This window comes from Vanessa tameamea, chromosome 26, assembly GCF_037043105.1.
Source record: "Vanessa tameamea isolate UH-Manoa-2023 chromosome 26, ilVanTame1 primary haplotype, whole genome shotgun sequence".
NCBI classification, from domain to species: Eukaryota; Metazoa; Arthropoda; class Insecta; order Lepidoptera; family Nymphalidae; genus Vanessa; species Vanessa tameamea.
In genome coordinates, this window is record NC_087334.1 from 7,088,584 (window position 1) to 7,114,334 (window position 25,751).

General features: G+C 35.9%; 2 protein-coding genes across 4 annotated transcripts in view; one reads left to right on the top strand and one right to left on the bottom strand.

Moving 5' to 3' along the window:
- LOC113399203 (mucin-1) overlaps nt 1–13,417 on the top strand; it is a 35,503-nt gene extending 22,086 nt beyond the window's left edge. The window contains exons 2-14 of one of the 2 annotated variants that reach the window (XM_026638282.2): nt 4,182–4,283; nt 5,190–5,335; nt 5,702–5,846; nt 6,097–6,210; nt 6,571–6,622; nt 7,338–7,573; nt 8,693–8,781; nt 9,037–9,173; nt 9,556–9,668; nt 10,350–10,417; nt 10,980–11,162; nt 11,485–11,724; nt 12,240–13,417. In XM_026638282.2, the coding sequence (XP_026494067.2) occupies nt 4,196–4,283; nt 5,190–5,335; nt 5,702–5,846; nt 6,097–6,210; nt 6,571–6,622; nt 7,338–7,573; nt 8,693–8,781; nt 9,037–9,173; nt 9,556–9,668; nt 10,350–10,417; nt 10,980–11,162; nt 11,485–11,724; nt 12,240–12,392 (1,764 nt within the window). In that variant the 5' untranslated portion in view covers nt 4,182–4,195 and the 3' untranslated portion in view covers nt 12,393–13,417. The remainder of the gene's footprint in view (nt 1–4,181; nt 4,284–5,189; nt 5,336–5,701; nt 5,847–6,096; nt 6,211–6,570; nt 6,623–7,337; nt 7,574–8,692; nt 8,782–9,036; nt 9,174–9,555; nt 9,669–10,349; nt 10,418–10,979; nt 11,163–11,484; nt 11,725–12,239) is intronic. The other variant, XM_026638283.2, reaches the window with a different exon arrangement.
- Nucleotides 13,418–13,938: 521 nt separating this feature from the next.
- On the bottom strand, nt 13,939–24,952 carry LOC113399202 (uncharacterized). 2 transcript variants are annotated; one of them, XM_026638280.2, is made up of 10 exons: nt 24,748–24,952; nt 21,618–21,692; nt 20,821–20,956; nt 20,587–20,663; nt 19,697–19,745; nt 18,835–18,969; nt 18,679–18,757; nt 18,079–18,400; nt 17,407–17,536; nt 13,939–17,148 (listed from the first exon to the last, which is right to left on the bottom strand). In XM_026638280.2, the coding sequence occupies exons 1-10, from the start codon at nt 24,808–24,810 to the stop codon at nt 16,004–16,006; spliced, it is 2,211 nt and encodes a 736-aa protein (XP_026494065.2). In that variant the 5' UTR covers nt 24,811–24,952; the 3' UTR covers nt 13,939–16,003. The 2 variants fall into 2 exon arrangements, with proteins under 2 accessions (XP_026494065.2, XP_026494066.2); XM_026638281.2 differs by having other exon boundaries at nt 24,180–24,939.
- Nucleotides 24,953–25,751: the final 799 nt, after the last annotated feature.

A 25,751-nucleotide genomic window follows, 5' to 3' on the forward strand; every position in this document is an offset into this window, starting at 1 on the left:
TGCTGTTTGGGGGTAGAACATCTAAGAAGTGGGTATTACCTATACAGACGGGCTTGTACAAAGCCCTACCACTCAGTTAACAATGTACTCTTTGCATTTAATCACATGCGTTTATAAAAAGTTTTTTTATATTTGTTCGGATAATGTATTCAGTCGTAATAAAGCCTTTAACATTGCCATTCTATTGCCTTATAAACGTTGCTGCATAATGTTTTATATTGATTTTATAAACAATTCTAAACTGTTCTTCCGCGTAAATAATTTCTGGTCACGTATCACAATAATATTATCTTATTTGAATTTACTTCTCGTCAGATACTTCATCTGTATAACATGTTTTAACATTTCATGGGGTTATCAACAAAATAAATAATAATACGAAATTCACTAAAACTTTCGTTCCGTTTGGTATTTTGTTTTCAAAATGTATAATTATTATTATGAATGCGAAAATAATTCTACAAGACGCCTAAATTATTGAAGCGATCATAATGAAATTTGTCATGAAAAGCATGATGTTAAAATATGCGTTCACGGTTTAAAGACGTTGACAGCATAGTAACAGTAGGTACTAAATAAAATTAGTAGTAGTGTGTAGGATCTTTGTTTTTTTATTAGCTAACTAGCGACTCAACCGGATTAGCTCGGGTGTAAATGAAAAGTGCGTTTAGCAAGAATAATTAGTAGATCTATTAGTTTATTTTATAACGTTTATTTATTATTATATATAGACAGCTCCATCGTGCAATATATGAATATGTATATACAAACCATCCGCGTGTTCGCTTTTTCTATCAGTTTCCACCAATAGATGCAGTGATTCATGAGAAAGACTATTTTTCAATAAAACTACATCCACGAGTTCGCAGTTGCCTGTACCTTTTTTACAAAATTCAATTATCTTTTTCATTTTATATTTTTTTGCCGTACTGTCTGTTACAGTTACTAATCTAGTGATACAATGTATTCACTGCTATAACACTAAAAACAACAGCAGATCTTTTGTCGTATTCGGAGCTCTTCATAACGGTGGACGTGACCCGTACTGACAAAAAGGACATATATAATTCATAAATGTTTTATAAAAAATATTATCATTGAAAATGTCGAAAAAAATCCTGCTGACTGGAATCTTTACTGACGTGCGCTACCTAAACTATTAGTACCTATATAATATAGTATAATCGTTAAATGAAAACCCGTATTCTAAACATGCGATGTCGGGATAGATAGCTACTTAAATTCTAAAATCATCCCAGTCAAATGAAAACCATATACAAACTGATCATTAAAAGTCCATTCGAACATCGCGGATAGCATTACACAAATACACAGTTATTGAGTATTAACCTAATTTCAATTTAATTAAGCTCTCGAACTAAAATTAGTAACGAACTACCGTTTACAACATCTTTGATGTGGCTAGGTTATTTTAGGTTACAAGTTTCATCGGGAGTATCGACTACTTATTGCTAATTATGTAACACCCAATCTATTTACGATCTTATTGCTAGGTTATAAGGTATATAGTACAATAGCAAGGTTACGAAAAAACTGTTTGATTAGAGGTGAGTATGAGGTAAGAATTTGTTTGTATAATTTCATAGACTGTTTATCATTAAATTATTGGGTGTTATTTTGAACTTTAACACTTCGCAATAAGAGATATTTACTTTAAGAATTAGTAAAATCTCAAAAAACATATTGGAATTATTAGATTTACTACCTTATGACTTGGTATTAAGATATAATGTAGCTTAAAATTACACACATAAAGTGTGTGTTTTTTTAAATGTTTCGTCCATATAGGATTACCTCTGATGTGCTCTTGGTGTCTCTAACGCATCACTTCGTATACATTTAGCAAAATTAGTTAACGTAGATTGAATATACCTGTTCCTTGACATATTTGTCGTCGTATTAAAAATAACTTTATCAACAAAACTTATAGGTACAACCTCTTTTAAATTATTAGGCTTTATGTAACAATATCTTTGCCTTTTAAACGAAAATACAAAAGTACGAATTGAAGTAATATTCGAAAACTTCGTTCGTTCGTCATTCAAAAGAATTCTTATATTTAATAGTAATAATATTTTTAATGAAATAATACTGGAGGAGGCATGAGTGCCTTCACCTCAGGCGATTGTCATTTAGTTGCTTTCAATGAGTAGTAATATAACATTCTGAATGTTGCTAATCTCCTCTCGACTGAGCTATATAATATTTATGTGCGAATAAGATAAATCAATTAATAAACTATGTTAATTACTGAGTGAGCCTTGTCAGTATCGAGCAGACTTCTTTAAGACCAAGGTGCAATGTCAGTGACAGATTGTCGGTTATTTTAAGGGTTGTCGATTGAAATAAATTTATTAAATAAAAATATAACATTTTTTTTTTTATTTCATTCTGTATTTTTAAAAGAACAAATTGCTTTATTTCTTATATATTTTATTTTAGACTAAATAATTAAAGGCTTAATTTGTCACGATAGTGTCACTTCACTATTTCCCCCTCGCCATATTTTTGTTTGGGTTTTTATTTCATGTCCTAAAAATTATAGATATCACTACAAGATAATTCAAAAACCTTTGAGTTGGTCGATGGTATATCACTACATCATACAATATGTGACGTAATTTACAGTTGGCAACCCTGTTAGAACGTTGCGTCCGTTTCAATTCCAATCACGAACTTGCCCCTCTGAGACACATTGTCAACGAAATGAAATTCAAAGTGTCGATTCATTCTTCTAAATTTACATTCAATAATTGCATGTTAACTAATGCTGCACAACATGAGTTCTCTTGGCCTTACGCTGTGCATTTACTGAAGTTGAAACGATGGAATTCCGTGTATGATTTAAATTCCGTCTATATTTATAGCAGAAATGAGTATTAAAATTCGTAATGTTTTGGCTGATAGAGTAAAAAATTTACAGCCTTTGTGTTCGGTCGTGGTAAAGTTAGGAGAGAGGTTTGTATGTTGTTTTCAAGTCGATGATGACCAAATAATCCCCCTCATAAAAAAACCGCGACAGATAAATTACGAAAATATTTTTTGCTTTGTGTTTGTGACTGTCAAAATTTTATCGAGTTTTGTTTTATTGTTTATTAAATTTTTATTTATGTTCTAAATAAATGTCATAAATATATTAACAAAGTATTAAAGACAATGTTACGATAACCGTGACACAGTAATACAACCCGCTGTTACCAGATTTGGTAAACACAGCTGTTTAATCAATGTCGCGTATTATATTTATGCTACGGTCTGCTACATAAATATGTATTAAAATATTTTAATCAATTTAACCTTTTTTTATTAAAAGACTTTCATTTTCACCTAGAAATATTTTTTATATTATTAAAGTGGTTTGAAATCATTAGACTTTGACTAGACATTCGTTCAACCAATCAGCGATCACCTTTATATAAGAAGGTTTGTCCCGTAAGAATATAATCAGTTACTTCATGATATTCTTTAATTAATTGCAAATATAAAATGATAAGGAAAATGTCAGCTTATATCCATAGCTTTCACTAATAAAAAATATAATGTATTCTTGTATCCGGGAAAGGCGCCTGCATAACATTATCAAGTCGGACGCGTGGGTGTCGCCAGTCTAATTCTAACTCAGATAACTTGCATACAAAACGCCTAAGAACCTGTATAAATTGATTTTCCCCTACTGTAGCCGATATCTGTCGCTGATATTATGTTCTGGCCTGACAGGACGGCGCTTGCAGGCTACTTGTGAAATATATGCAAATCAAATCGTTTTCCAATTAAAACTCCCAGTTTTCGTTAAATAAAATAACTTTGGATTTTAATATTGATTATACCGTAATGTATGTGATTAATGTTCGGTCAATATGAGCCAAAAAAACGTGAATCTTAACTGGAGATTGCGGCTTTAAAGGCAAGGACCATCGAGAAATAGATTACGTAGTCAATGATGAACGAAAGCTTAATGAGGATATATAGGCATATAGGCGTGGAACGGAAACTGCCAAGTCTGTCCACCACCTCGCACTGAACTAGTGTGAAGGGAGATGAGACCTTCGCCCGTATGTAGGACATACACGGACACCTTTGTGTCTTTAATAAGTCGGCAAATTTTAAACTTTAATTCCTTAAGAGAATTGAAATAAAAAGACCCTCTCATCTCTTTTCAGGTAACACATAAATCATGGCCACGAAGTCGTACAGCAAACACAAGGAGTACAAAGAGTATTCCAGCAGCAGAGGCAATGTGCCCTACACAGACGAACAATTCGGTACGTACCTTTCTATTACTATTCAATTTGAACCCAATTTTTTTGTGATATGGATAGGCGCACGGGCAAATGGGGTGATGGTTGGATAAGTAATCACCACTGTCCACAGATATTAGCGCAGTATGAAATTTTAACCATTTCCTACATTGGGTAATATGAGTAATATGTCCCAACAACAGCAACAATACTGCATGTTGTTGCTTGGCTGTACAATATATGATGAGTGGGTGGTATCTACCGAGACTAGCTTTCAAAAAGCCCAACCACCAAGTAAAGTGGCCACCAAGATAAGTTGTCAATCCTCAACAAATATCGCCTAATCTTCACAATCGGAGTATTATCTAGAAGTTTTATTTTTGTCTCATGCCTTTTACTGACTCATCGTTGCTGGAACCTAATCTAGGCTCGTAGAAATAGAATCCCTCGTACGGTCGCAGAAGGACGATAAATCAATTCAAAGTCAACGCTGTTTATTTGTCTCTCCATCTCCTGGAATCCTCGGATACATTATGACAAATATTTTTTTGCTGCGTTTACATTAGATTAGACAAAATATATATGGAAAAGTATCTGAAATTAAATGTATATAAACATCTCTTAAGACATTTCGAGTGTACAAGAGTTATTTAAAATTATTTCTATAGAATTACTGCAGCTGTTCAAACTTTACATTAATTTTAATGTTGTTAATTTATTACATACTGTTTATTATATACTATGAGACATATTAAGAAAAGCTAATTTGAAGACGAGGTTATACTGAACCTCTCATTGAAAATAGGTAGACTCGCAACATCTAACTTCAATCTGAGTACTCGTCGTTTCAACCCGGTGACGCAAACAAGACCTGTAGGGCCAAACACGAATAATTCAAAAATATTAAAAATCTATTGTTTTTCATAACAGATATGATAAAATCCGAACTAATACCGAAAGGCAGTAAGCTGGACTCGCTAGGTCGAGGTGTTGGTACCAGAGAATACCATTACGAATACAAAGAGGAGAAACTACCCTCTGGGAAATATGACAGGAAAGATTTGCACACTGTCGAGGTAAGAATCATTTGCACGAAGGTTATATAATGAAGTTTTGATAAATATTTTAAGTTCCACACATTAAAAATGTATACCAAATGTTAAATCTAAAAACATCAGCAGTTAAAAAGTTTAATAAAAAAAATTAAACTTACATATAATTCTGTATACACTAGTACACTAATCTGTTGATATAATCTTTGGTGAATAGGTATCTGATGGGTACTCAGATGTACTCGCACAAGTAAAGTTATTTTGAGAAGTAGTTTTTATATTGCAGTAAATAACATAAATATAAAATTTTGTCATTTAACCTTAGCCAACAATAATATAATTAATTTAGGAAGTAAATCCGGTACTGGAAAAAATAATCTTTAATTTTAGGAATACGCAATCCCTCCCAAGACCGTACCTAAAGCTTCTGAGTCTAGCTCGTACTACTACGAAAGAGAGGAGAGGGAGCTGCCCTCTATTATGACTGGGACCAGGACATACAACTATGAGACAACAGGCACAAGTCCAACACCAGGTGAGAAAATTAATATCATTATATATGTCATATATATTATATATTATCTTTTCAATCCTGCTTAATGTCAAATATTTTACAAAAACAAGAAACCGCAGATGATCTGTATGAACGAGCTAAGCTTAACAAATTCATAAACCCATTCGTGAATAGATTGAAGAGTAGAGATCTAGAATAATCACATAATCAAGAATATACTGATGTAGAGAAATACATGTACACTTCTAAATCAAGATCTGATATATTTCAGGGTATTCGAAAGTAAAAAGTGGAAAGGTGACGAAGGAAATGACTCAGAACGTAGAAGAGTTAGACTCGCTGCTCGACGACCTACAAAAGGACCAGGAACGTCAGCTTTACAAGAGTAAGTTTTCTTCACGGTTTCTTATATGACAACTGATACAGGGGACGGGCGGTAAGAAGTCGATTTTTATGATGAAATCGGTTAAAGTATCCCTCAAATGTGTGACTAAATTTCACGACGCTGCTGTAGCCAGAGGGTAGAGAGTAGAGAGAGTAATAAATCCGTTAATTTTGCCGCCAAAAAAATCTGAAACCTGATCACAGCGCCACGTAGATCTAATTTAAGCCATCCTCGGTGACTTAAACCCTACAAAAACAATCATATCATAAAAATAGGTCCAATCACTGAGGAGAACTTCAGTTATATACACGAACTGATGAGGGTATAAATAAATAAAACCAAACTTTGTTTTCGTTTCAGGTGGATACACTTCTGATACAGCTGAAAGTACATCGTTTGACTATAGGAAAGGGTAAGTCTTGTTATGTTAATAATAAATCAGTAATTTAACAGTATGTAGTCATCTCTGGACATCACGTCTGCGCAGATTGACCTGACGATACATTGCTCTTAATCTTCTGCCTCATAAGTGACTCAAGCTTTTTGTCTGACCAATGATAACTTTAAGCTTTTTCCATTAATAAAACTCACGAGATTAAAATGTGTAAAGCTTACATTCCTGAGTTTCGGAAAGGACGTAAAACCGATAGACCTGAGCCAGATATCTCTCTGCGAAGTGCGCATTTTCCCACACATTTGTGCAGTTTAATATCTCCCGTGCTGTTGGCATTTCTCTCATGAAAATGTCCAAACATTATCATCATAATTCGACTACATTCTACTATGACCCGAAGGTATAAGACTTGATTATGAGCATTAAGGGAATACAGAATACTCTTGTGCAATATATCCCCGTAGCAGTTGGGGACTGATTGAGATAGTACGACGTGGGCGAATTATCGTATTATTTTATATTTTTTTTTAATTCATTTAGCTCACTGCCATTTCTAATTAGATATGACACCTCATTCTATGCGTGAAAATTTTGATAACTACCTCGAAAGGCATCTGACAACTCACTCTATCAATAAAGTTAGAGTTGAGTTAGGGTGTTGAATTAATACCCTCAAACGTGAGACATCCAATCCATACGCAGCACGATTCATGATCATTATCGTCCTGTCCAGCACACCGGCAAAGGCTCCGTCCAGCGGCTACTCGACCCTCAAGCACGAGGAGCGAGTGGAGTCGTCATCGTGGGGGGTCTCCCCCCTGGCCGCGCCCGCCCCCTCAGTCGCGCGCTCGGTGGAGCGAGTGGAGTCGTCGTCGTGGGGGGTCGCCCCCGCGCCCGCGCCCGCCCCCGCGCCCGCCGTCACGCGCTCCGTCGACGTGAGACAGCAGCTCTACAGGGAGGAGAAGACAGGTGCGAATACTTGACTGACTGGACACTAGGTGATGGCTTAGAAGAACGCGCTTTGGCGGAGCCAGAATTTTTACAAGGAAATGCCTCATAGAGTCAAGGCATAATTTGTATTACACATTATTTATGTTATTAAATATGAGAATTGTTGATGATCGATCATTAAGACCGGTGGGGGGGGACACTTTTGTTTTTCCCTATAGCCCGTAACAACACTAAATTCATTTTCACAATACTACTTTTGTAAACAAACTACACGACATTTTCTTTTTATTAAATATGACGAACACCGGGGTCGAGTAGTGTGTACACCGGTTTTCATGGGTACGCCACTCCGAGGTCCCGGGTTCGATTTCCGGCCGAGTCGATGTAGAAAACGTTCATTAGTTTTCTATGTTGTCCTGGGTCTGGGTGTATCTGGTACCGTCGTTACTTCTGATTTTCCATAATACAAGCTTAGGTTTTGACATTGGGATCAGAGTAATGTATGTGATGTTGTCCAAAATAATTTAGAAAGCTAGCAAATACTCTTAGTGCAGCAACGTCTCCAAACAATGCAATATACTCATTTCGACATCTATCAATACCACAAAATGTCAAGAACGCAAACAGCTAACTTCTTAAAGGTCACAAGTCACAACTGCAACACATACAAATGCACAAAGTACGTTTACATTTCATATTTAGGTATTATTCAATATTATAAATGTTTATCCCAAACATTAGAATTATTTTATTATCCATTATATAGCAATATAATTTCTTAAATAAAATAATGAATCAATTAATATCTGAATCAGATAAGAAAAGATCAGATAATATGTTTAGTGGCCTAATTTTGAAATTGCAATTGATTGCATTGAAACTTTTTTTTCGAGCCAATATTTATTATAAAAACTTAAAAATATATATAGATAGGTTAATTTACAGTATTTAGCCCTTCCCCGTGGTTTCACAAAAAATTAACAAAGTAATAAATCTTGCAATAGACGGCTTAGATGATTTATCTATCAGTAAGAAGATGAGTCATCAGAAATCCTTTTGAATATTTACAGTATTACTTATAGAAAAACAATGTGGACACAGAACTCACTAATCATTCTAAAAAATGTATTGCGGCAGAGTCCCGCGCGCTGCCCACCCAGCTGCCGGTGGCGCAGGTGGCGGGCGCGGTGTGTTCGCACTGCCACCACTCGTCCTCCACCGCTACCGTGAGTAATTATAAAATATGTCTTTGTTTCCAAATAGATTATAAATTAAATTCAACATCTCTGTGTACCTTTTTTAACAAATCCGTCTTCAAATCTCGTGAGACGCGTTAGCATAGAGAACAGATACTTGATTTCAAATTTACCATTTTTTTTTATTGAACTAATTTTGGAAGCTACGCATTGTTTTGTTGATATATATTGGAACTTGTTGTGCTGCCCCCCCGTCAGGATTTGACATTTAATTTCTCTATCCAGCTCCCTCGCTCGGGGACTCCCATGAACAAGGTGACCACGACGGTAAAGACGTACACATACGAGGTGCCGGCTGACCAGGACCCCACCACCGTACCGATACCCACCGAGCACCACTACACCGAGCACCACCACCTTGAGTGAGTATAATACAAATATACTTTATTTTGATATTTCAAAACTTGAGAAAAAAGAACAATGACTGTGGAAAAAAGAGAGAATTTATAAAGCGGTTTCATTGCTTAAGCACTTGAAACTTTTCAGTTATATAGTTGGGTAGATTATTCTTTGCAAATCTAAGTAGCGACTCTCAGCAGTGGGTTGGAGTTTGGTGGCCGAGCAGAGTTTACACTGCCGAGTACACTCGAGAGTACTTACTTGGAAAGTATGTAAAGCCGTTGGTCCTGCGCTGGTCTCCATCGGTAACTCTTTGGCCATATTAGATTTGGCTGGTTTTTCTTAAAAAGATCAAAAGAAAACATAATAAATAAATTGATCGCTAATTCCACGTTTCGCCCGCAGCAGCTCCACGACGAGCAGCCCCGCCCCGCCCCCGCCCGCCGGCGGCTGCCAGCACTGCTCGCATTGCAACACCAGGCTCATCTCGCAATACCGCTCGCACCACACCACTGACGGTCAGTATCATTCACACCACCGTTCGTTATGGTAACGCTTGGGCACTACCGACATACATATATAAACATATATATTAATTTATTATCTTACTGGTAATAACTTAGTAAGTTTCCTGACTTCGGAACTCTAGGAAACTACTGGTAAGAGACTCCACTTAGGAGAAAATTTTCAACTTTTTTACCACTCAGATTCAATGTAGTTTTATCGACGTCGTAACGCTTCCTGACTTCTGGCTTCCTTTACTTTTAGAAGGAGATAAATTGTAACAAAATATCGCATCCCCTGTGCGAGACCGTCACTTTTGCGAAAAAGTAATTTTTCAGGAGAAGCATTTAAAACTGACATTCTCCAAGCGTCGCTGTGATTCGCGCAAAAACTATAATGACATTCACGCCATCTTATAGAAACTATGAGTTAAGGTTATTGCACCAAGTAAACGAGTGCTTTAGGACACTTATTACGCATTTAAGAATTGATTGATTTTGACTATTATTTTTTTTTTATTTTGCAAAAGTAACGGTCTCGCACCGGGGCTGCGATATTAAGATGTCAAAATTCTTTGCTGTTTGTCAATGTGAAACCAAGATCTTCTATTAATATCCAAGTTTCTTATAATGTTTCAAATTTCGAATTTTCGACCTTTAAATTGAGATAATATAGTTGAGCGTATCTCTCCGCAGACCACTCCACCGAGCGGGTGTTGCTGGCCCCCCCCACGCACGAGCCGCACAATGGACACGGCCCTTATGTAAGTATTATATATTGATATTTAATATGAGGAAGGAGCTGGTTAGCTATTCACATTGTGGTAGTTCTTCTGCAAGTTATTAAGGGTGACCGTCCCAACAATACTTAGTTAATTTGTGTTCCACCACTGTAATCACAGGTACAAGGGACGTAACGTCTTAGGTATCAAATATGACGGCGCATTGATGATGTATTATTAATATTTCATACAGTGCCAATGTCTATGTATTGTGGTGACCACTTACCATCAGCTGGCCAATTTGCTCGTCCACCTTTCTATGTTATCTAAAAACAAACTGCCAGGAGAAAATTCGAACAAATAGCGAGAAATTTAAGTATAGACTAATTATGCAGTTTTTATGTTACAATTAACTCTTTAAACATACATAATATGTGTTTGAAAGTTGGTCCATATAAGTAATTACATGGGGTGTCATGAACTATATTCTGTGTTGTATACTTCTATAGAATTCAACTCTCAATATATCAGTAATCACAGACAGAACAACTTATATATATATATATATATATATATATATATATATATATTACCGCTTCCACAGGGTCCATCAACATACAAGTACAGCGAGACAACTTACTCGTCGCACGAGGCGCCAAGACTTTCCTCCCCCTCTCCAACCCTATCTCCCTCCCCCGCGCCCTTCCCTCGCGCCGTCACTCCCTCTGGGGGCACACAGCAGCCCCCCAAGAGACTCGACGACTTGCTTGCTGAGTTCCCTGAAGCGGTAAGTACCAAAACCTGTCTTATCTTTCCTTTGCATGAAGAGTTATTATCTATACTAAAATTATAAATACAAAAGTAAGATAGACAGTCTGTTGTGGGCGACAGCTAGATAATAATACATTAGTAATTACATTTTGACATATATCATATTAAAAGTAATAATGTTAGTGTGATTTTAGCTCTATAATGCTTTTTAATTATTTTTTAATGTTTAAGTTGTTAAATAATTTCCACATACGAGTTGTTTTTTTATCCTGGTAACACCTATCGAATTATTTTATGTTATATGACAATAATTTAATTTTTTTTTTCAAAAATTGCAGAGATTCCCGACACAACCAGACGGCGTGGTACGTCGTAAGGTGGAGGTGACTCAGGGTTCGCACAGCGCTCTCAGAGACGGTACCAGCACCACCCCTACCGTCAATGCCAACAACACCATCAACAAGGGTACTCCCCCACTGGTGGGCAGCAAGAACGTAGCCGGGCCTGCCGTGTACTACCCGCCCGGTCACACGCCCTTCGCCAAGAAGGACGAACCCGCTGGAGGATACCAGTCTAGCGTTAGTATTCATATATTTTTTGTACTAAATACATATATATTGTATTTAGGGGTGTAGTTTGGTAGGTATATGCCAAACAGTACCATTTTGTACTGCTGTAGTTTGAATGTCGAGGCATAAGGAGCTAATATAATCTTATATCCAATGACTATTAATTTCGGCAGGTCATTCAAGGAGCAAAAAATTACTGGTCCATTAATGAATATTCTTACAATACCAGTCTATAAAAAAGTCTTTAATTTATTGTTTTCAACAAGTTACATCAAAGCCTGAACTATTTTTAAATATAAATTTAAGTCTCTGTGTTTTTCTGTTTTCACCCATGTGACAAAAAATAAGAAAGAAATATGAGAATAAACTTAATTGAAGATAAGTACTGTTAAAGCTTCAATTAACATTACATTAATTCAAATACCAATCTACCACGCCTTCGGAATCTAGGTTTTTCATCTGAAACCCCTAAAACGTACGGTACATAACAAAGTTATACTAAACGACTGGTTCTCGTGACGCAGGCGATGATGCAAGGCGGCGGCGCGTACGCCTCGGGGCGCGGCATGTACGAGTACGAGTCCGGCGCGCGCAGCAAGGAGAAGCACTCCGAGAAGAAGACCGCCGTGCCCATCTGCCTGCCGCTGTGCTGCGCCATGCCCTGCGTCATCATGTGATCCGGGGAGCTGCTGCCACGGAAAATATGTTGACAAAACGACCACAAACATAGGACTCGACTTTTTGCTTCTACTTATTGATGTCAAATCACTATTTGCTACACTATTTCAAGATCGATTCCTAACAAAATTAACTCATATTTACCGAAACAATCATTTTTGAGAACTTTTATAAAAATATATCTTAATAAGTAGCTACTAATGGTCGTATGTACAAAATTGTGTCAATTGAATTCTTAAAATTCGTATAATTTATTACTTTAATATCTTTGAAAACGGTACGACTGTAGAGCACAAAATTGCTTTGATACACAAATTATTCAACTGAATAAAACTTTGGATTCTTAACAATTTGTAAAAATTTAATTGAAGTAAAATACTTATGGTAATTAAGAAAGTTTTTTTAAAATACATATTATCGAGAAATGCAGAGATTGTGCACTTATTTTCAATATACAAAGATATGTTAACAGATACATATAATATTGCTCAAAATACACAAAAAGATTTTTTTATATGACAATAAAGTTAAACAGATTCATAGTACAATAATTATGTAAAATATTTAATGTAATACTTTCAATTACCCAAGTTACATATTTAATTTTTGTAAATATGTAATTTAGTAAAAATAAAACATATGGTGGGATTTATATTTCAATATAATTTTTCTCTTACGTAATATTATGTATTTATTGAAGTAATATTTTTACTTAAACGAAAAATTATAAATTAAATCAAAACTCGATAAAATTAATAAATAAAATAATTTTGTAAAAAATAAAAATTATAATTCGACAAAACTAATAGACGATATATATTTTACTATTGTTATATCTGTTTATACTTTTATAGTTTAAGTGAATTCGTCTTAAGCATAAGTTATCGTAAAGTAAGAACTGAACGATGCAATCAACTAACAGTAATAATTGTGCCATTAATGATATTGTAATGTAAGTGCCTCGTGTCGTCTTACGTGTATAAATGATATATTTTTTTGAATAATAAATTTATTAACTGATTAATCGTTTTATTTATTTTCGTTTAATTATAGACCTGTCACATCTGTGTGTGCTAGATGTGACAGGACTACAGTACAGGGGAGAGCGGATAGGGTGGACCAAAGATATATAAATAATTTAATTAAAATTATTAATCCAAGTATATTTTTATTTCATCCAAGTTAGTAAGGCAATTAAAGTAACTTGATTGTAGCGATGTGGACGTATTATTAGTGAAATTATTCGTAGAGCAATAAAATATTAATTGTAAATTGAAACAAATTGTTTTTTTTTTTCTTGGAATTTCGTCCAATACAGAAATTGAACTTTTTGAAATTTCGCACAAGACACAATTTGTTACAAGCCAATCATTTGTATAGTATTATTAATCTAATACACAATACATGTAGAACAAAAGCGATGTACACCACCACCAACTTGAACGATGACAGCTTGGCATGATTTCTTATTATCACTGGAATATTTTTTTGTGAATTCCATGAATTGTTTTTGCTTTATATAAACAGGTAAAATAAAACATAAAATCGTAATAAAAACACATATATTTTGCTTTTATATTTTACCAAAATTTTGGATCAAGTCCAACAAGGCAGTCTCCGGGTTACATTGCCCTCTATACAAGCTCCACGCCCGGAATTATCCCGCGCTTTACATGTAAGGCCTTTCGTTACAAGCCTCAGTTTAGTGGATCTGTTACATTATAACTAGCAGAAATATTGAATATAAAAATAAATGGATGGTACAGAGAGCTTATGTAGAACATTTAACAATCTCATTTTAGGTCATAGTATGTTCATAAAAACGTTAAACGTCCTGCGTTTTATTATTTATTTTGACAATGATAAATTTTAGATTCGTTTTTAAGAAAATACTTACGCCTCTATTTAGTAAATTAGCTTGAAATTTACAGTCGGATATTTAATTATGTACAAAATCTAACATTTTACTAATTTTGGTCTTCGATCATTTTTAATTTAAACAACATAAAATATAACAATAAACAGGATAATGCACAATTAAGCTCTTTAAAATAACATTAAAAATTACATAACTCAATTTGGATAACCTTTATTGACTGACCATTTGACATTTGCACATGTAACAAGAATTTATCAAACTTACATTGGCCATGTCATTACCTCATATTTGGTATAATTACATCAAAAAAAATCAAAGAAAATTTAGATAACAATGTTTTCTAACAAAATTTCATCTTTACCAAAATCAATGCAAAATTTTTGAAAATGCTAAATTGAATTTTTTTATTACAACAAAACTATTGGTCCTCATTTACCTTTGGTTTATAAGAAATATATAGACAATAATATTATTGAAATACATAAATATTATAAGTTATTTAATTTTGGAATATCTGTGGTTGATTTTTGAAAGTAGTAATTTTAACATATCAACTAAACAACGTCATCTAAAGAGTTTAAAACTCAATATATTTAACAATGTAAAAATGATCATGTGCAAATTGATATAGGAAACTTAAATATTATACTATTAGAATCAGAATGTATATATACATAAGTTTAAATTGCATGTCTGGGTATCAGAGAACTTAGTTTAGGGATAGCTTAAACAATAAATGTGAGAATAAATTAAAATATACTAGTGATTCTACATAATCCTACAAAAATAGAAACAGCACATCATTCAATATCACTTTCTGAATTGTATATTTTTTACAAATTTTTGTTGACTAAAATACTAGTTACTTTAGAAAACGATAAGATATCATGTTTTTGGTACTCGCAATAAATTGTTTAAAAGATTAAATTATTTGTTTTCTGGCACAAATCGTCTGGCACATCGGAATAGTTCAGACCCACTAAACCGGGCGACTCCGTCAGAAGCCCCTGCGAAACCAAACTCAACTTATAAGCTTAACAAATTAAAGAAACAAACCACAAAGAACAACGTCGCGACGCGGGGGCCTTTCACGGACAATTTTTTGTCTAAAAATTGCAAGGTATTGAAAATAATTTATCAAATTGTTTTAGGTACCATTTTCACTTACGAAACGATGATAGTGGTCGATTTATACATCGCAAGATTATAAATTATTCATATCTGATATTTGACTCGATATAGCAATATATATGTATAATATACAATTGGAACTCCTATTATTATTAATTACCTAATTTTCTTTTTATAAATCACAATCGGTAACAAGATAACTCAATACGAAACAGTCTAGAGATTTTTATCTGAGTCTTTCGACGAGGCTGGTGTCCGGCGCTCCGCGGACGGCCTCGTCGCACCCTCAATATCACAACTCGCGAGAACCACCGCACGAAACATCCGCCGAAAACGTTTCAAAACGAACACACGACCCGAATGCATGATCAGGTCGCGTGGGCGATAAACGAAGCCAGTGAGCCGGTTCGAACGATCGGCGTCCAGCGAGCGCCCTCGAGCCTACCTACATTCGCTAACTTACGGGCTGTATGTACATATTCGAGCGCGCACACGTCACCCACGGCACTTATATACAACGGTCACTCTTAAATCTAACATAAGGACACTTGGAACACAGCGAGACAACGGAAGCTTCGCTCGGTCGGGCGGCGACGGGCGTCAGTCGATGACGACGTAGGGCAGCGCTATGAGCTCGCCCAGGCGCGCGCACTCGTGCCACTCCGCGAAGTGCGTGGCGCGCAAGGGCCGGCCCATCTCGTCGCGCTGCGTGTCGCCAGCCGTGGTCTCCAGCGCGCTCTGCAGCACCTCGCGGGCCTCGCAGTCCGCCTGCTGCTCGTCCGCACCGCTGGGCACGAGCGGCAGGGCCACCACGGGCGCCGCCGCCGTTTGCTCGTAGCGGTAGGGCACCGTCCGTAGCGCCGTCTCACACAGCGCATACAGCGTCCGCCCGTCTAGCTCTTCTTTCGTCCGCTCGACCGTCCGATGCTCCTGTGGCTCGCTCACGAACCGTTTCTCGACCTCTACGATCGTCTTCGGCTCGGCACCGAACTGCGTCTCGTCCTCTGCGGACAGCAGCGGCGCTTTCAGTCTCTCGCTCGGTTCCAGGTTCGGAATCCCGACCATTTCCGCCTCGATCGTCGGCCTCTCGCGCTTCGGCTTCGTCTTCGTCTCCGTATCCGGGGCCTCGTCCGGCGGGGCGTCATCAGCAGAGTCAATCGAGGCGGCGTCAGGTTCGAGCTTCACCTCGACCGATGGCTCCTCGGGCGGATCGAATGGGTAGGGTTGCAACGGGGGCGGCGAGGGAGGAGGCGGCGGAGAGGGCGGCGCCGGCGCAAACTCGGTCCAGGGCAGGCTACTGCAGAGCGGAATTCGCGCAAGATTTTTAACACAATAATCGTCGGCGTAGTCAGAATAGTTGTAAAGCGGCACGACGCTCGCGAAGAGGCCGGGCTGGTCGGGCAGCAGGGGCGGGCGCACGGCGAAGCGGTGCGGCTCGGGCGGCGCACGCGTGCCGTTGACGCCGGGCAGCAGCGCGTTGTGCAGCGCCAACACGTGCAGCGGACGCAGCTGGCCGCGCACGGCCGCGGGGCAGGCCGGGTCGCCGCACTCGTCGCCCTCGGGCTCGCCACACGTGCACTCCGCCCACTCGCGCTCGTCCTCGAGCGGCGGGAGGACGACGGGCTCGGGCTCAGGCTCGGGCTTCGGCTCCGGCTTCGCCTCCAGCTGCGGCTCCGACTCGGGTTTCAGCTTCTTAGGTTCGCTACTGCCGTTCCTAAGCGGTGATTCCACCTTCACCGGACATGCTATAAACGATTCAAAATTGCTTCTTTCAGTTTGGTGTTATTTTTTTTTTATTTCTTAATTGCCAAACTTTGGTTGCATAAATATTATAACTGATAGCATTCATTTTCTAATTGTAAATATAGTAGAAACAAATTATAAATTGCTATTATTGTTTTTATATATAACGTGTAATAATTACTTGACAAATATTTGGTACAGTTAGTGGTAAAACTAAGTTAGTTTATCGAATCTAGTTATATTATAAAATGCCAACTTACTGTCGGGTTCTATGAGCATTACATCGGGGGAGTGAGGAGAGTTGGGAGAGTGGGGGGAGGGGGGCCGCGACGGTGCCTTGCCAGTACCCCGTGATTGGATCTGCTCCAGTAGTTCTTTTGTAGTTTTGACCTGTGATATTTTATAGATTAATGCTTTGTGTAGGATTATTGAATATATTATGTTGGCAATAACACTATATATATATATTATGTCATATAGGACCACAACTTATTTATTTTATTGTTATTTTTTCCCACTTGTCCCAATCTTGCCGTAGGCAAATAGACCACTTGACGGTAAGAGGTTACCACAGATATTTGCTTCGTCAGAAATTTTAATATCGTATCGTATTCGTTGCATTGCCGATGGGCAACAATCCTTGGGAAGATTTATAGTGCCTGTAGTTACACTGGTTCAATCATCCTTCAAACTGGAACACGTCAATACTAAATATTGCTGCTTGATGGTAGATAATATGAAGATTTGGTGGTACCTACCCAAGTGGACTTACATGTAGCCCTACCCTCAAATAAATATAAGTATGTATAATTTATTTATTAAATGTAATATTGTAACATCTTACAGTCAGATTTATCATAAGAACAGCATACCGCCCGTGATTGATAGCCTTTATAATTAGCGTTGAGATTTTCTATTATTAAAGTAATAACCTTTTTAGCGCCAGCGGGCGGTAGTCTGTTGACAAGCGCGGCATACGGGTCCTGCTTGTCCCTTCGCCAGCCGTTCCGCCGTCGCTCCGGATTCGACCCGTTGCGTGCGCCCCACGCGTGTCCGTGCGTCGCGACGGGCCCGTGGGGCGGGTGCGGCGGGGCCGTGCTATGTGGCGCGTGCAGCGGAACAGGCGCGTGCGGCGTATGCGGCGGGGCCGTGCCATGCGGCGCGTGTGGCGGAGCAGGCGCGTGAGGCGTGTGCGCCGACGGTTCGGTGCCCGATGCTGTCGTCTCTGTACCGGACCCAGCACGACTGTGACCCCTATTAGTAAAACAAAGAAAAATTACTAAAAATACCAGATAGAGGATTACATTGAGCTTTAATCTCTACTAAACAATGGGAAGACTTTATTATTACCTAAAAACTAAATCAATACACATATAACTTATACCAGAAGTAGTAACATGTTTCAGAGAATGTTTTAGTACGTAATATATGCAGCTGTCCTTTGCAGCCGAGTAAGATTTATACTATTGACGTTACAAGCGTGAATTTAATGTTCTTGTATTGCTTATATTATTATGTTAATGATAATATACCTTCTTTTCCGGGGCTTTTTGTCTCTTTTTGCTTTTTTGTCATCGTAAAGAAGATCTGCGGACGGCGGCCTCTTCACGGCTGTAAAATAAATGATATTTTTATTTAAAAAATACAAATATATCAAATATTTTATATACTTTCATTGTTATACTAACGTGGTGTTAAAGGTTTGTGCGATGCTAATGGAAGGGGTAGCGTTCCCTCGAAGGGGGACGGGTGTGATGGAGGCGGTGGAGGGTCGTCGTCTACCAGGATCACGTCCTGAGAGTCCGACTCGTAACCGCCCCATGCTGTAAGGTTACAAAAATTATTAACATGTGCATTAACAATACTATAACACATGACAATATAAATGCAAAAAAATTACATAGTCTCAGGTCTAGTAAAATTAAATACACATTGTAGAATAAAATCCAATTGTAGAGTAAAATTTAACACTACGCAGCAAATCATATTGAATATAGGTATCAAAATAAATGGTTTATCCTCAACATAGGTATAGACCTGTTTATAGGTGCACACAATTAAGATTGTGTCATAGGTAGAAGCTCTTTACAAGACTATACAGTCCTATAGAAATATAGATATTAGTATTTAGACATACTTAGAAATATTGTAGTGAGTATAAAATTGCATTAACCATATCTACATTAATGCATTTGCTCCTGGATTAACTTTAAAGATGTTCTTTTAGTCCAGTGTTAAAGTAATTGTGCTTACACACTTATAAACACCAATTCTCTGCTCATAGCTAAGGATATTGACTTTTTTTTTCAAGTGGACAACAAGTGGACATGTTTTTGTGGTATGGGTCGTCCAAAGATATAAATGAAATACACAAACTATGTATTTGTTATAATATTGATGCGTCACCAAGCGATCTAAGATGTTGTATCGCTTGTGCCTACCTGCTACTCACAATTCCAATTGGTATCACTGTATTAATGAGTGCCTTTCCAGGGGAAGACGTACAAAGCCCTACCATCAGTAGCTGTGTCGGTAAGTGTGATATGTTACCTGGTCTACACGGAGGTCGGGGGCTGAGTACCGCGGGGCTCACCACATGCTGCAAACACATACCATTTTAACTACACAGACCACAAATATGTCATAATCTGCTGTAATGGAATGTTAATTAATCCGAGATTTATGTACTATATAAATCTGATGCATAAAAATAAAAAATACATAGATTTCAGTATTAAATTTTTTAAGGTTATGAACGGCAAACATCAATATCTTATTGATTATATCGATATAATTTGTTCCAAAAAAAAGCGGCATCATGACGTCACCTGACTTTAATAAGTACCGTTAGCAACACTACCGTTGTTATTTATTTTTTAATTTCTATTAATGAAATACTTCTATAGTTTTGCTATTAATTTAGTAGAAGTATTTATTTCTTTAAATTGAAATAAATCAACTTTTTTTTACTGTTTTTAATTCTTCTACACTTTTTCTGTCTCAAAACATAACAAACATTGTCATGTCATGCAGTTTCCTATCCTATTAGCATTTGAAATAGAATTTTACATAATAGGTAGAGGTGAAGATTAAGGCGGAAATATAATACAGTATATGTGTATCGATAGCCTTTTCCAACCGAAGTAGGAATAAAGATAAACAAATTTTATATTTACGTATTTCATGTGATTTGCTAATAACTCAGCTATATTGTGCACTATTAAGTTTTTACTTAATATATCTTTATTTTCCATTACACTTAGCAACTTATTTTTTTAATTTTACTTTCAAAGTTCCGTTAACGGTCAAAACGCCATTTTTGCAAATCTATAATGAATATCACAGATTAAAAAAGCTCTCGACCAATGACATCGCGTCGATTCACTGTCAAATGTTGTTTATTCTATGCATATATAAATCTATTGAAATTAAGTACAAACCCGTGAGAGCGCGGGAGACGTTAGCGGAGTGCCGCCCAACCTGCGCACTTGTCGCTCAGCTGACGACCGGTTCGATCCTGAGCATTTATTATAAATAATTTGCAGACTATGGCTTGAACTTTGAATATGCAAAACGAATCGCTTTTAGAAAATAGCAACAAGCCTTGAGTGTTATCAAAGTTTTGTCACCGTATTTATTTAATCTGTGGCTCTATATAATTATAAAAACGTTACCGGTATGAGCGGGCGACGCTACCGCCGGTATGACGAGGTCCCGCCACCGTTTGACGAGCACTTTGGCTCGCCTCGCTAGTGTCGGGTCTGTGGTCTTCCTCCTTAGCTCGTTCACGTGCTTACCCAATCGGGTGGTCTGGAAGGTACACAATTTACATTAGTCTAGATATTTATATTACATATTTGAGTATATAATTAAAAAAAATTATAAGATAAGAGAATGTTAATTATATTCTTGCTTTAATTAGTCTTAGTCAACGGTATACTTGTTGGTATGTAAGTACCATCCAACCATTACCATACCAAACTACAATATTTAATAATGCATAAGTTTATAGAGTGAATGAACCAGTTTCAGGGATCGTTTATATTTCTTACAGCGCTAATGTCTGTGAGTTGTGGTAACCACTTAATAAAAGGTGGCCCGTTTGCAAGTTGCCTACCTATGTTAAATAAAAAACGATTTGCACCGCAGCCTATAGAGTAACATGCGATGCGATATTGTTCCGTTCATATTTACACTTTACGCTGGTACCAAAGCCTTTCGTTTAAATTTATAATTAACATTTGAACACTAATGAAATGTATCATTTTTCAATGATAGTTTTTTTTAATCACCTTTTACCTTTAGTAAGTCTCAAAAATATGTGATTTTGTAATTTTGCTTCAGTATAAAAGCTTAAGTTAGAATCAGTAAAAATTGATAAAAAATTTAACAGTTTTGTAAAGATATTTCAAAATACGAATTTTAATATATTCAATAATTATTCATAAAAAATATATGTATTAATGGTTACCTCCAGCAGCTCTTTTGTGATATTGAATTTCTCCAAAATGGATATAATTTCATTAACAGTCTGCATGTCGACGACCTGTAATTTAAAATAATTCTATTTATAATCTGTAATTCAAACTAACTCGTTAGTATAAACTTATTTATTTTAAAATATTTAATACTTCGATCTAAAATTTAAATTTGCGGTATTTTTATTGAAGTTTCTTCGTCTTCATCAGATACGAGCCCAAGAGTTTTTTTTTTTAAATAATTTGGACTCGAGATCCCTCCCATCCAGTGCGCAATAAAATTATGTTATTGAATTAAATCTGCATTTTACAAATATGTAATAACAGACGGTCGTGGAAAATTTTAAGTTCATTCATGGTTACAAATGGTTTTTTTTTTCTGATATGCAACAAGTATTGAACATAACAAGTAATGAAAGAGCGAACGGATAAAACTTTTTCATTTTATAGTTACGGCAATTTTACGATCGAGGACAATCAATTTACTACAATGCGAAAAGAAACAAACTCAATCAATTTCCTACTATTGTAGATTGTAGATTTATGTTTACTACTTTTTTTTAGCGTTAGATATTCAAAGGCTTCATATTCGTATTTTTAAGTATTTTCTAAAAATAAAAATAAGTCGCTTATTTTTTTTTAGCTGGGCTTGAATCCTTTAAGAAGTAACTATGTGACAGAATCATTTGACGTCACTTCACAAAACACTAGCACAATAAATCTCAGTCATTTGAACCTGTAAGCTTAATGTAAGATCCACATATTCTATCAACGGGGCTGTCTCAGATGTGTTAAGTTTTCCAAAGTTGAATTAGTTCTTACATAGGCAATAAACTTCAAAGCATTATTATGAGTATTTTCTATTATTGTTATGCTTCTTTTGCAAGTAATATGCATAAAAACTCAAAAGATAGACTGATAGGAATCACCAACTGTGTTTCCTATCTTGATCAGCTCGCACAGACCCCTGCCACTATCATAAAAATGATGCAAGTCTTGAATGACATAATGTGCATTCTATGTGTGACATAATACACACTTTATTAGGAATATAATGTAAAACAATTATTTAAATAATAAAAGAAAATATAGATCAATCAAGTCTTAACTTATGCATATGCTTATGATGCATTGGCCATTCATTGATAAAAAAATCTTTGAGGAAACTTTGATTGGATGATTTTCAAAAACAAAATAAGAAAAATGTGACTTGATAAGTTGTACATAATATATAGAAGATCGCTCATAGACAAAAATAAAATAAAAAATTATAGATTATCTATAAAAACATTATTTTACAGTTGTAGAAAATGCTAACAATAACTTTGAATAATAAACAGTGATATTAAAATTAATCATAACTGTGATAAAGGGAGATATGATTATTTACTCACTTGAATTGTAAAGTGTACTAAGTAATGGGGGCTTAGCAATGCATCTTTGCATCAACTTTTTTTGTATACAAGTGTCTAATAAGACAATCCTTTTTAAACTCCTAAAGCATTTTATTTTTTGATAGTACTAGCACCATAAGCTTCGCACAAGTTACAACTGTACAAAGTTATTCTAAACTTGATAAGTTGTAACATGTTTAAAAGATAACGAACCAGATGAGAGCACCTAATACCAACAGAATCTAACACTAATTTTCATTTACTATATAAATTTTTAATACTGCCAATAGCATAGACAAGATATTTGAGTATACTCCATTTCTACTTTACAAAGGAATTATAAAAATATTGGAAGTATCAAGCGTTCAATGCTTGCATTTAATTTTTTCATTGATGTATAACTCTGCATATCACATATCTATGCATTCTTTTCTACCTTATTTCATATTCTCGTTAATGTGCAACAGTTCACATGCATTATCATAAAATATGCAAGCTACCTATAGGATGTACATTTTTATCAATTGTTACATGGTACTTTAACATTGAATAAAATTACATCATTAAACGAATATGAATGAATTAATGTAATTAATATTTTTTAAGTTGCATGAAAAAAATGCAATTTTTTTTTTTTAAATATGTTTATTTTATTATATCCTTGTTTTAGTTTCACAGAAAGATTGTAGTGGTCACATGGTAAAAAATGACTGTCTTTCATATTATAAATACAGTAATATTGTAAAATATATTATATATTATTGGTTGAACTGGGTAATGTATAATTAATGAAAAAGTATTAAGATAATGAATTCATCATGGGGTCAACGAACATTCGCCTGGTGTGTTGACCACATTGTATCCTTTTAGCATATATTATTATTAATTTTTAGATACATTGCAGTTTTAGAGACTAATTTATCCATATCACTACTGCAAACTCAATGTTAGATAAAGTAGTTGTTATTAAAACCTTTTTTAAGAAACTTTCTGATAACCTGTAAGTAATTCTGTAACTCACATGTCTCATAACCGAAGATCAACAGAAAATATGAACTTCTAAAAGTCAATATGAGTCGATTTATTCCATAGAATATGACAAACATTTCAAGTTTTTAAAATAGTGTACAGATGCAAAATTATTGCGAAAACTCGACTGACCTGCGATTACACCATCTAAACTAAGTTAAAATGTGCCACTGATATCCTCAATCCTCAAGCAATACAATAATGAGCACCACGCGCCCGATGGTTAATCCATGCTGCCACCAACAAACTCTACGACCGAACATATTTAAGGGTACGGATAAGAACACATTTTTTCGTTTTCGAACGAAGCTAAGCAAAGCTTAGCCGCAACCTGACGAAAATCTACGGGAAAGGTCACGCGTGGCACAATTCCATACTTTCACATTGCAAAACATTTGGCACTAGGGACGGAGGGACGAGAGGAGCGCTGGCGACGTCAGTGGCCCCGTACATCACTCGCAACGCTCACGTATCCACACACAAACCACATTTACATCACGGATTTCGTATTACACTCGCCCCTGCTATCGCACAGAAGTTCTACAACCTTTGTCAATCGCGCTCAGCGCTTGATATCATCGAGACAACCTTCCAAAAGGCCGAATCGCAACTCGAGTCGGGTGTCACAGGCTCGTGCGGACCGTTTCCGTATCTCCAACTTGCTTATCAGACTTATGATCTTCAAAACTCGAAAACTTACATTGTAATTGCTATCCAACGCATTCAGAAGTCGATTACTTAGCTCATGAGCGTTATTACTCATTTATAAACGAAAATATTTAACTAAATACGACGAACGTGTCTCGGCTGCGTCGTAATGGCGGACCGACGACTACGTATGCCCGTGCCAGGGCATTTTAGCCGAATAATTCAGCTGATATCTACTACAGGCGACGCACACTCGTGTTTTTCCGTTTCTTTTGACGGGAAAAACGTTTATTTTACTATTATGGCCGCTAGATGGCACTGACTTCATAATGAAAATATAAAAATTAGATAGTATTTAATGCCTAAAATTGAAGCTCGTGATAAAAAATATGAAGCTAAAACAGTGGACATATAGTATATTTGTTTATCAATATAATTTAAATGACAAAACCACTAAAAACATTATACTCAGCAACACTTGGTAAAATATATTTTTTATCTGGTAAGTCTAGTTCGTTTATTTAAGTAGTTTACCAAAAGATGGCTCTGTTTATAATTAAAGCATTATTTTCTATTTCTGAACGCAAAATTTATACCAGAGATAATAAAATTTTATGGTAATAACGAAGAAATATTTTGAATTCAGATATTTAATAAAACAATTATCGTTTTGTTATATTAAGTACCAAATATGTATGTATATATTTTGTTTTTACTTTATATACATACACTAGCTGTTACATATCGAAATCGCTTGGAACACTAATTCTAGTACTTAATAAAATATTATTAATTTTTTTCTCGTTTTTGTTGTCCTAGTAAGACAGTTTAGGCGTGTTTGAAGAAGGAACTTTAAAATAAATATATTATTTTAGTATAGTAGTTAATAGTTTTAGTAATTATTGCTAAATAATTAAAAATATATAAAAAAAATAATCAACAACATTGCTCAATTTAGATAAAATAAAATATTTAATGCAGGTTAGTTCATGAGTTATGTGACACTTAGCGATAATCTAACTTAGATTCAATCAAAATTCAAAATACCTTAAACTA